Here is a 12916-nt window from a genome sequence, read left to right as displayed (position 1 = left end):
GAAACTATTTTCAAGGATGAAGCACATGAAAGGCAAAATTAGAACCAAAGTTTCTAAAGAGCACCTCGAGAATGAATTAAGAATTGCTACATGTATTTAACCAGATATCGAAACATTGGTTTATCAAAAATACTGTCAAATATCACACTAGTTTTATATTGCCCTTTTTTTACTTTTATAATTATAAATATTACAAAAATGAAGTTTTATTACTGAGATAGATACATTATCCTTATTATTAACTTGTGATCTGCTTGACTTTTTCTGCTCATCAGCTCTTCTTAGGCCGCGTACACACGGGCGGACTGTTCGCCCAACTTTGTCCGCTGAACAGTGTTTGGGCGGACAGTCCGCTCGTGTGTGGGCTTTCAGCGGACAGTTTCAGCGGACAGTTGGACGGACAAGGTTTTTCGGAAATTCCGAAAAACTGTCCGCTGAAACCTTGTTTCAGCGAACAGTCCGCTCGTGTGTAGGCTTGTGCGCGCATGCTCAGAAAGGATTTTCACGCCGAAAGCTATAATGCAGTGTATAGGATGTCGTATTTTTCGTCCCGTCGTACGTGCCGTTCACGTCATCGCGCACGGTTTCAGCAAACTGTTCGTTCGTCGTGTGTGGCCATGTCCGTCCATGCTAATTTTGAGCGGACTGTTTGCCGAAACTGTTGGACGGACAAAGTTGGGCGAACAGTCCGCCCGTGTGTACGCGGCCTTATTGTTAGTGCAGATTATGTGTGGCCCAAGACAATTCCTATTCTTCCAATGTGGCCCAGGAAGATCAAAAGGTTGGACATCCTTGCCCTAAATAATGCATTAAATGGGCAGGAGACAGGCTTGCTTCTAACCCACTTTTCATCTTACAAGTACAGATGGCAAAGAAAGGAAGAGTGTTGCCAACCTACCAGATTGAAATTACAGTTTTAAGTGCAAATTTCAGTATTTAGGCTAAAAGCACACACAGTATGCAATTAGCAATGTGATCTAAGGTAGATATTAAGGCAAAAACATTTATTATTTTTTCATTTTGGATATAATAAGTAAGTAGCTCAGGGACAGGACTCAGTAGGGCAAGAAATTAGAATGGGCAAGCACACACACATAAAATTGACTCTCACAGTGACACTGACAGCAGTGTGCAGCAGCACAGACACGACATGTCCCCATCTGAGTCACAGTGACAGTCTTTTTCCATGCTAGGTGGTCCGTTCAGTCCATTCCAGTCTAAACAACACTGACAATCCCGCTCCTGGCTTGCCTTGCTCCTGTCTCGCAGACCTTCACACGAGACTCTGGCCTTTCTGCTCGGCTCCCTTGCACCATGACATCACACAACACATTCAGGCACTGCCCCCGCCAGACCACCCCCCTGCCGGTGTATTAGCAGGCCCTCGGATGGTCTAGGCCCGCTCATTGGCATGCGCAGTTCCAACCTAAGTGTCACAGTCTCATTCTTTACTGGCAACCTTTTACTGTCACTGGCATTTACTGGCAGGAAAAAAATGCCCTTTTTTTACTGGCTGCCAGTAAAAATACTGACGGTTGGCAACACTGATGTTCCCTATCTCCTGTAATCAGGCATTTATCATACCCCTTTAGCATGTTTAGGTTGCAGATGCTTTCCTGCTTAAAGCGGTATGAAACCTGAAATCAAAAACGTAATATTTTGCAGCTTACCAATCCTTAATTGATGTGGATACATTCATTTTCTTTGTTAAGCTTTTTCCTTTATTTTCACCTGGTAATCCAGCCAGTAACACAATCCCTGTATTAGGGTACCTACACTCTTGATGAAAGAGAACAGAGACAAGACAGCAGCATTGGTAATCTAGGGCAGTGAAGGCAAACCTTGGCACCCCAGATGTTTTGGAACTACATTTCCCATGATGCTCAACTATACTACAGAGTACATGAGCATCGTGGGAAATGTAGTTCCCAAACATCTGGGGTGCCAAGGTTTGCCATCACTGATCTAGGGGGAGGGCAGTGCTAGATGGAATAGCAGACTTAGATGCACTAACAAATTGAAACAAAATTCTAGCTAACGTTCTTTAAGTGGTTACAGCAACATTTTATTTATTTTTTCCGTTTGTAATAAAGGTTTTAGATAAATACATAAAAGCTGATCATTGTAAGCACCTCTGTTGGTGGTAAATGGTTTGTCTCAACTCTCTAACTGCCACTTTTGCAGGATAGCTTGTTTTGTTTAAAAATAACGGACTTACTGGCTGGATCACCAATAGAAAGTGAAGGAAAGAAAGCCTAAAAAAAGAAAACAAATGCAGCCACCACAGCTAATAACTGGTAGGGTGCAATATAATAAATGTTTATTTTGGGGTTTATTTGGGGAATTGCAGAACTAATATGAATAGTGAAAGGGTATTGTAAAATGTATTTGAAAGGACAACTGTACCCACATATGTATTCTTAAATGAAAGTCATAATCAATGGTCTTCAGCCGTCACTCGGAGGATGGCTTTGGCATAGAAGGGAATGGGACCTTGATATTTATGTGCAGTATGAAACACCTGTTTAAGGAAGAGGGACTTTGTAGCTCGGAGCCAGGTTCCATGGCGAATATCACTTGATTGGAGGAGGAAATGTATTTAAGGACAATTGTACAAAAGTACAGTTGTCCTTTAAATAATCCTGTTTTTAAATCAATACATGTGAATATGAAGATATCTCAGATATAAGCATTCTGGATATTGAAACTCAGACCTGCCTCTCATAAATATTGAAAACAATCTGACTCAGGAATATTCCTAATATTTTAAGTGGGAAGTAGTTGAAAAGAAAATATTGAAAGAAATACAATCTAGCATCTCACCTGAGTATCTTGTGTCTTGTTAATCTCAGGAATTTCATTGCGCTCCATCGATCTATAGCATAAGTCCTTTTCAACTTTTCGTCCCTGTTTAGGTGACCATTTTGGATTGTCAGAAATATCTTTATTTATAACTGGGGTTCTTATAATCTTTAAGTTACTGGTGTAGATTATGATTTTGCCAAAATCTATGACATCAGAATTCTATAAAACAAAAGGAAGAACAGGTTACCAGAATACAAGTGATCCCCCCCCCCCCCCCACCCCAACACGCTCATCCACTGTTTAGTACATTTATGGTGACCTCACCATTACTGACTAACAGGTGGTACTCTGTAGTTCCTCTGTGTTACAAATTTATTTTTTGGCTTAAATAATTCCCAGATAGCATAGAAGACAAGGATAGGCAAAATCACCATTATCATTTTATTATATATTTCTCTGATTTGTTTTGTATTATATCAGTACATTGGAGTAAAGTACAAAATAACACACTTCAAACTTGGGATCAATTAAAAAAGGTTATTATTACTTGGCATTTAGAGATGTTGAAAAGTAAAGTGAGCATTTCAGCACCATTTTCTGAATGTTATCATTCTTTCATGGTCGTTAGAAATGATCCTAGGATCTGTTTTTACATATCTCAACACTGATTCACTCTGCTATATTTACTTTTGTACTAATGGATTTGTGATCAATCAAACTTTCACCTTGGTACACTTGACTATCTATGATAACTAGCTCTTCATGAAATTTCCAAAGAGCTGACTCTGCTGCAGTACATGAGCAGTTTGCCCTAGGGCAGTCATTCAGTATCAAATTTTTCAGTACTTACAGTTTCGGAATAACAGCTAAGTGACATTTATCGCTTTAAAAAAAAAAAATTGGAAAAGCTGACATAATTAAATGCACTTGAGTCTCAAATTGTAGCAGTAGTAGTGGTAGTGACTTTGTCTTTTAATGTAAATGTGCTTAACCATTTCTGGACCAGCTGCCCTGCACGAGCCGTCGTAGCTGTACGTCAGCTCTTTAAGATGCACCCGACGGTGCACGTGTGCCTGAAGCGTGTCCCCGGAGCCGATGCGATGACCAGCTGGCACCCGCAATCATTCATGACAGAACGAGAAATGGGATCTATGTGTGTAAACACACAATCCCCAGGCCAGTCTGTCCCCCCCTGTATAATACCCCCCACTCCAGGTCAATCTTTACCCCAGTATAATCCCCCCTGGTCGGTCTGACCCCAGTACAACCCCCCAAGGTCAGTCAGACTGAAGAAGAGGGAATTGTACTGGGGGGCAGACTAACCACCAGTACAATCCTCCCAATAGTTGCTTTTTAGTCCCTGAAAATGTTTATCAAATCACTGTTTTTTTTACTTTCACATACAAAAGTGTGCACCTGAATGGGAGCCATGTTTACCCACACAGGGCAGGCTTTGAAGGTGGAGGAGAGAAGAGCAGGCGGGTCGCGACTGCAACGGGCAGCATTGGAGGTGGAGGAGAGGAGAGGGCAGATGAGCAGAGATGACATCATCTCTCTTCGCCCGCCTGTCACCACTCTTCCACCCTCACTGCCAGGCCACTTCAATGTGGGAGCAATGTGTGGCGGGGAGCAGAGAGATGACATCATCTCTCACTGCCCGCCACACATCAGCGCTCTTCTGCCCTCAAAGCATGGGCCTTTAAAATGTTGGAGGAGCGGCGGGGAGCAGAGAGATGACATCATCTCTCACTGCCCACCCCGCATCTCTGCTCTCCTGCCCTCATTAAATGAGCCAGTGCTGCCAGCCTGCCACCAATGCAATGGGAGGGGGGGGAGGGGTTTCTTCCTCCCTCCCTCTGTTTGGGAAGAAAGAGAGAACCAGGTCTCAAGTGTGACAACTTTTGGGGCCTCCAGGACAGGTACTTTTGTAGGAAAATTGTCCTTCTATCACAAAAACAAAACAGACTTGCAACCCAAAACACTGTTATATCAGAAAAAACATGTATAAGTCAGTAAGCTGGAACCCCATGCAGGCAGCAGGGGGGATCCCCAGCGGGCAAGGGACCATGTCAGGTACAGGTGGACTTAAATTAGTCTCAATTCTGTTGATTCCCATGTGTTCCATACCTCTCACCAGAGACCGCCCCTATGCCCGCAGGGAGCCCCAGAGAAGCAAGACCCTGTGGCCTGTGTGTATCAATATTTGTACTTTTGTAGAGCATAACCAAGTAGATGGCAGAGACCCAAAAAGAAGGGAGACCTTCAGTGGATGTTCATGTGGGTCACTTTCTCCAGTCCACAGCTATAAGTCTCGGTGGGTCTAACCGTCCTCAATGAAATCCACCAGGTAATTCTAGTGGGTATTTTTGTGTAAGCAACAAAGGACATCTCTGGGCCTATCATCCGTGGAACCTCTGGGGCCGAGGGTTCTGTGAACTCTGTCGATGACAATGGGTGATTCCGTCGGTCGCTCCAGATAGTCATTAAATATGGCAGTCACAATCAATTTTAGGTCAGCCTGCTGGGTAGCCTCTGGCAAACCACGAACCCTGATGTTGCGCCTACGGCTGCGATTTTCCAAGTCGTCCATTAGTAGGTGTAGCTGCGCAATTTGGTCTGTCACTTCTTTGTGTGTTACTTGCAGGGCAGAGACATCATGGCGGAGGGCTGAGGTGTCCGTTTCTAATGAGGCAACTCGTGCGGACACTTCTGCCACTTCCTGTTTAATTCCAACAATTTCCCCACGGAGTGCCCTTCCATTCTGGCTGCCACAGAGTCTAGGTCATCTCTGGTAGGCAGTTTTTGCAGAAGTGCCCATATTGCCCTATCGCTATTGAGAATGGATATGGGCTCATGTGCGGGCAGAGCCAGAGGAGCGGCATCCGTTGCTGCCTGCAGTTGCTGTGAGAGACACAAAGCTGCACCAAGCATTGAGGATTGGTGCTCGGAGGGCTGTGTGCTCTGTGGTGCCCATTGCAAGGAGCTGCTAGGCTCTCCCCCCGGGCTGCCCAGTTGTGTAAGGGACAGAGAGCAGGGGAAGCAGGGGGAGAGATTGCTGGAGGGAAAGAACAGCAACATGTCATTACTGTGATCTTGTTTCTCCTCTCCTCCTGCAGGCGGGCTGGGCTCTGTCCTCGTGGCAGACGCCGGCGCCATGTTGATTGGATCTGGGGTGGATGCCACCTGTTGCTTCGGTCACAGAAACCAGTCCATGAGAGCTCCGGGGCGCTCTGAATCGCTGACTATCCTCCCTGGTTATGTGGGTAGGGGCTGAGAAGCCAAAATGCTCGGTATGGCTGCGCGGGTGGTCTGTAAAGGAGCTGAGGTCTGGGAGCCCTGGGAAGCCGAGACCACGCCCCCTGAGCAAAGTTCTAAACGCAACATTTTTGTATTTGCCCCTATTCATCATGAGCTGAACTTAAAGATCTATGACTTGTACACAAAAGGCCTATTTCTCTCAAATATTATTCACAAATCTGTCTAAATCTGTGTTAGTGAGCACTTCTCCTTTACCAAGATAATCCATTCACCTCACAGGTGTGGCATATCAAGATGTCGATTAGACAGCATGATTATTGCACAGGTGTGCATTAGGCTGGCCACAATAAAAGGCCACTCTAAAATGTGCAGTTTTATCACACAGCACAATGCCACAAGTTTTGAGGGAGCATGCAATTGGCATGCTGACTGCAGGAACGTCCACCAAAGTCAGACAATTTGGCAGTACATCCAACCGGTCTCACAACCGCAGACCATGTGTAATCTCACCAGCTCAGGACCTCCATATCCAGCATCTTCACCTATAAGATCGTCTGAGACAAGCCACCCCGACAGCTGCTGCAACAATCGGTTTGCATTATCAAAGAATTTATGCAGAAACTGTCAGACTCTCAGGGAAGCTCATCTGCATGCTCGTCGTCCTCATCGGGGTCTCAGCCTGACTGCAGTTCATTGTAGCCGACTTGAGTGGGCAAATGCTCACATTCGATGGTGTCTGTCACTTTGGAGAGGTGTTCTCTTCCATGGATGAATCCCGGTTTTCACTGTTCAGGGCAGATATGGCAGACAGCGTGTATGGTGTTGTGGGGGTGAGTGGTTTGCTGATGTCAATGTTATGGATCGAGTGGCCTATTGTGGCGGTGGGGTTATGGTATGGGCCGGCGTATGCTATGGACAATGAATATAGATGAATTTTATTGATGGCATTTTGAATGCAAAGAGACACTGTGATGAGATCCTGAGGCCCATTGTTGTGCTATTCATCCATGACCATCACCTCATGTTGCAGCATGATAATGCACAGCCCCATGTTACAAGGCTCTGTACACAATTCCTGGAAGCTGAAAACATCCCAGTTCTTGCATGGCCAGCATACTCACCGGACATGTCACCCATCGAGCATGTTTGGGATGCTCTGGATCGGCGTATACGTTAGCGTGTTCCAGTTCCTGCCAATATCGAGCAACTTTGCACAGACATTGAAGAGGAATTGACCAACATTCCACAGGCCACAATCAACAACCTGATCAACTCTATGTGAAGGAGATGTGCTGCACTGCGTGAGGCAAATGGTGGTTACACCAGATACTGACAGATACTGACTGGTTTTTGCCCCCCCTCCCTCCCTAATACAGTAAAACTGCATATTTTGGAGTGGCCTTTTATTGTGTCCAGCCAATAATCATGCTGTCTAATCAGCATCTTGATATGCCACACCTGTAAGGTGGATGGATTATCTTGGCAAAAGAAAGAGTTGCTCACTAACACAGATTTACACAGATTTTTGAACAATATTTAAGAGAAATAGGCCTTTTGTGTACATAGAAAAAGTTGTAGATCTTTAAGTTCAGCTCATGATAAATAACACAAAAATGTTACATAGTTAGTAAGGTTGAATAAATATACCAGTCCACCCAGTTCAACCTAAGTGAGTGTGGGTACGTGTCTACAATTGTCCCTATCCCTGTACATTGTGTCTCATTAAGATGCTGATCTATTATATTATTATTTATTTAAGGTACCCATATAGCGCCGACAATTTATGCAGCGCTCTACACATACATCGCACACTCACATCGGTCCCTACCCTCAAGGAGCCCACAATCCAAGGTCCCCAACTTGCATTCATATACTAGGGCCAATTTTGGAAAGAAGCCAATTAACCTACCAGCATGTCTTTGGAGTGTGGGAGGAAACAGGAGTACCCGGAGGAAACCCACGCAGGCACAGGGATAACATGCAAACTCCAGGCAGGTAATGTAATAGTCAAACCAGTGACCCTTTTTATTGCTAGGTGAGAGTGCTACCCACTACAGCGCCGTGCCGCCTGTGTTGCATTTATAATTTTGCTCACTGTGTGTGCGTGTGTATATATATATATATATATATATACAGTAGCTCACAAAAGTGAGTACACCCCTCACATTTTTGTATATATTTTATTATAAATTTTCATGTGACAACACTGAAGAAATGACACTTTGGTACAATGTAAAGTAGTGAGTGTACATCTTATATAACAGTGTAAATTTGCTGTCCCCTCAAAATTACTTAACACACAGCCATTAATGTCTAAACCTCTGGCAACGAAAGTGAGTACACCTCTAAGTGAAAATGTTCAAATTGGGCCCAAAGTGTCAATATTTTGTGTGGCCACCATTATTTTACAGATGCCTGATGAAGGAGCACGCATGCTCCGAACGCGTGCAACGTAAACCACAACGAAACGTCATCGCAGTGCGCCCCTCAACATAACAACGAACGGACGAACGGACCTCCCTGACGCTGTTACACCAAGCCGTGCGACGCTGGGAACCACCGGCGCCACCGGACGAGAGATACAGCCGAACGAGTTACCGCTTCTCCTCGAGAGCCCTGCGATGCCCTCTAGATACATGATGTGCCTGAAACCTTCTGGTAGAGTGTGAGTGCATAACTTCACAAATTAAATGTCTTTGATTCAACAATACTGCACTTAGATTGGCGCTGTTTTTTCTTCTGTTTATATGACCATTATTTTACAGCACTGCCTTAACCCTCTTGGGCATGGAGTTCACCAGAGCTTCACAGGTTGCCATTAGAATCCTCTTCCATTTCTCCATGATCACATCACGGAGCTGGTGGATGTTAGAGACCTTGCGCTCCTCCACCTTCCATTTGAGGATGCCCCACAGATGCTCAATAGGATTTAGGTCTGGAGACATGCTTAGCCAGTCCATCACCTTTACCCTCCGCTTCTTTAGCAAGGCAGTGGTCGTCTTGGAGGTGTGTTTGGGGTCGTTATCATGTTGTAATACTGGCCTGTAGGCCAGTCTCTGAATGGAGGGGATCATGGTCTGCTTCAGTACGTCACAGTACATGTTGGCATTCATGGTTCCCTCAATGAACTGTAGCTCTTTGTACCCCTCACCTGGTTGCCGCGACACACGCATCTGAACCAAATGAGTTTATCTTGGTCTCAACAGACCACAGGACATGGTTCCAGTAATTCATGTCCTTAGTCTCCTTGTCTTCAGCAAGCTGTTTGTGGGCTTTCTTGTGCATCATCTTTAGAAGAGGCTTCCTTCTGGGACGACAGCCATGCAGACCAATTTGATGCATTGTGCGGCGTGTGTTCTGAGCACTGACAGGCTTGCTCCCCACTCCTTCAACATCTGCAGCAATGCTGGCAGCACTCATATGTCTATTTCCCAAAGACAACCTCTGGATATTTCAGGGTTTTGGCACTCTTCTTATAGCCTAGGCCATTTTTATGTAGAGCAACAATAATTTTTTGAAGATCCTCAGAAAAAAAACATCTTTACCACGAGGTGCCATGTTTAACTTCCAGTGAACAGTATGAGAGAGTGAGAGCGATAACACCAAACACATCTGCTCCCCATTCACACTTGAGACCTTGTTTACACAAACGAGTCACATGACACCGGGGAGGGAAAATGGCTAATTGGGCCCGATTTGGACATTTTCACTTAGGGGTGTACTCACTTTTGTTGCCAGCAGTTGAGACATTAATGGCTGTGTGTTGAGTTATTTTGAAGGGACAACAAATTTACACTGTTATACAAGCTGTACACTCACTACTTTACATTGTAGCGAAGTGTCACTTCTTCAGTGTTGTTACATGAAAAGATATAATAATATACTTACAAAAAATGTGAGGGGTGTACTCACTTTTCTGAGATACTGTGTGTGTGTGTGTATATATGTGTATATATATATATATATATATATATATATATATATATATATATATATATATATATATATATATATGATTAGCAGCATAGCTTTACCTCATTCGCTAAGCTAAATGAAAATTCTATTTGCCTTTGGCAAATTACTTGCATTATCTCAGAAAAGTATACATTACTTATTTTTAAAGGTATGATAAAGCATTAATAGTAAGCTGTTTTTTTTCTTACTCTGGAGGCATATCTTGACAAGCAGTACATTTAGCAGGGAATGTGTATGTGTTGTCTGGCATCTATTTTAAAACAATTTTTACTACAATTAATAATGATGAAAGTAGTAATGGATCATATTTTTTTCTATATATTTAAGTTTGTTTACAGGTATAGATGTGCATAATGCATTTTTGCATCTATTAATTTCATCAGTCAACAGAATTTTATCATTTATGCACAGTTTTTCAAAGCAAAAAAATAAATAAGCAAATACATAAAAAAGTATGGTTAACGTTCATGTAAAACCCAACAAAAAACTTTTCCTATTTGCTCCCTTTTAGTCAGTCCCATAAACTCTGGAAGCATGTTGTTCTATCTATTTGATAACTGCAAAAAAAAAGAAATGTTGATCAGAAATTCAGGGCTGTTATGTGCATACCTCTAGTGTTATATCAAATATCTTATAATGGATTAAAGAATGTTTAGCCTTTATGTCTTAAGGCTCATACAAACTATAAGAAAATCAGGCGAACATTTTTGTCTGAGGAATGATCGTACAATTTTCTGATAGTGTATACACAACTTTTGACAGCCGATTCCAAATTTCTGAAGGAAAATTTCCGAAGGGACAAACGCCAAACGTTTTCTCATATGGAAACAGAACAAACTATTTTCGTTTAATGTGTACCTTTTTTCATACGAGAAAAATCTGAAAAGAAAGACTGCGCATGATCAGAAACAATCAACAAAAAAAGGCCTTTGTCGTACAAGAATTTTCATACATTATTTCCTTCCTCGGTTCTGACTTGCTGTGAAACAATGAGGAAATTCAGATGATCGTTTGCCCAATTTTCTTATAGTGTGTCTTTAAAGATCCAAGAGTGGGATTGTCAGAGTAGTTTAGTAAAAGACAGTGGGCAGGGCTGATACCATTTTGTTCACAAAAATACTGTGTTGTCAGCCCACAGGGATTAGAAGTTGAGTGTACTTCTGACAGATCAGCAGGGTTTTCTTTTACTCGCTGGATCTTTCGAGGGATAAAGCACAGGAAAAGGTGTATGTGCTGCATAAGTGGAATTTTTTTTGTCAGTATTATTTTGCATTGACATACGGTTTATGTAAACATATATATTTTTAAATTGCTAAGAACCCATTGGGGGTTATTTACGAAAGGCAAATCCACTTTGCACTGCGAGTGCACTTGGAAGTGCAGTCACTTTAAATCTAAGGGGTAGATCTGAAATGAGTGTAAGCTCTGCTGATTTTATCATCCAATCATGTGCAAGCTAAAATGCTGTTTTTTATTTTCCTTGCATGTCCCCATTGGATCTACATGGACTTTACTTCCAAGTGCACTTGCAGTGCAAAGTGGATTTTCCTTTAGTAAATAACCCTCATTGCATTGGTGCTACAGTTTGATATGGTACTCACTATACTCACTTTATACACCTTCTTAATGATGGCACTAAGAAGATGTAGGTGTTTAATTTTCTCCACAATCAACTTTATTTAGAAAATTATCTAAAAGGTGACCCTTGCTAAACAAACTGCCATTCACATTCAAGTTTCTGTCCTAGAGGAAGATGAATTGAAGGGACTAAAGAGCCAATCTAGGAGCCAGTGGGCTGCTTTTTGATGGATTGTACATTGTTTTCAATAATTTCTTTCATACTAGTCTAAAAGTATATTTTTTGACCTAAATGATCATATCAGTGAATGATAATTTGTTTACAAAAACTTTGGAACCAACCACTTTTAGTCCTACATCTGAAATCATTAGAAAATTCTTTTTATATGTTAGTCTTTATGTTACTTTCTAAAAACATTGGGGTGTTTCCAGTTCTCTGTTAACCTGTACAGCTAGCAATTTGATAATGTAAAAATTGTTGCTGCTTGCTTTGGGCAACAAAGCTCATATTTTAAATGAGGTTAACTCAACACTTTACCTTATATATGACATATTTTAGTATACTTTTTAGCTTTTAGTTGCATATAAATATTGAGTTTATGGAGTTGAATACAATTAGGAAGTTTATATTTTTGGTAAGCACCATTCAGTAACTAAATAATGACTATGAGACTTACGCTTTTGTCTGTTTCATGGCTGCCAGAAAACAGAGGGTCACTTGCAAGTCTGTAGGAGGTACCATCTCTGAAGACACTTATTCTCTGAGCTGTCAGTCGAGCTGTTGGGTAAAACTGGGGATGAGCTTCTCCTGAGCTGAAGTAATGTTCTGAAGTCTCAAAACTGTCATGCAGAAAGCTATGGGGATATTCTTCATCTGGGGACTCCAGTTCCTGGCCATCTTCAAAGACCTGTTTCAATACTCGGCCACTGTATGCGGAAGAAATTTTAAATCTCACCTTCCGGGGTCTCTCTTCATATCTTTGGTTTATTTTCTTCTGAAGCTCATCCATAGAAAAGTTTTCCCTGTGTTATATTCATTTAATTCTTCAGTAAATACATATACCTGTGTGCGTAGCTGCAGCTTCCCTGTACGTTGTCTGTATTTGTTCCTGCAAATGATAAATAATTTACAAAAGGCTTGAGATCCTCTCATGTAACTTCAGACCCAACACCACCTTATTAAGTATTAATAAATGCTCATGAAAGAAGTAATCGTATATACATGGTGATGAATGCGGCACCTTTGCCTCTGCTTCCTTTAGGTGAGTCACTTCACAAACACATCATAAGCAACAGGCCA

General features: G+C 42.3%; 1 protein-coding gene across 1 annotated transcript in view; it reads right to left on the bottom strand.

Annotated features, from left to right (window-relative positions):
* GRXCR2 (glutaredoxin and cysteine rich domain containing 2) overlaps positions 1–12716 on the bottom strand; it is a 30455-nt gene extending 17739 nt beyond the window's left edge. The window contains exons 1-2 of the mRNA XM_077473014.1: positions 12294–12716; positions 2824–3024 (exon numbers count right to left, since the gene is read on the bottom strand). Coding sequence (XP_077329140.1) covers positions 2824–3024; positions 12294–12626 — 534 coding nt within the window. The 5' untranslated portion in view covers positions 12627–12716. The remainder of the gene's footprint in view (positions 1–2823; positions 3025–12293) is intronic.
* Positions 12717–12916: the final 200 nt, after the last annotated feature.

This window comes from Lithobates pipiens, unplaced genomic scaffold (assembly GCF_037356315.1).
Source record: "Lithobates pipiens isolate NorthernLeopardFrog02 unplaced genomic scaffold, aLitPip1_a1.2 Scaffold_8, whole genome shotgun sequence".
Classification (NCBI taxonomy): Eukaryota; Metazoa; Chordata; class Amphibia; order Anura; family Ranidae; genus Lithobates; species Lithobates pipiens.
The sequence above is the reverse complement of the archived record's forward strand: the minus strand, read 5'-3'. Positions and strand labels throughout refer to the sequence as shown.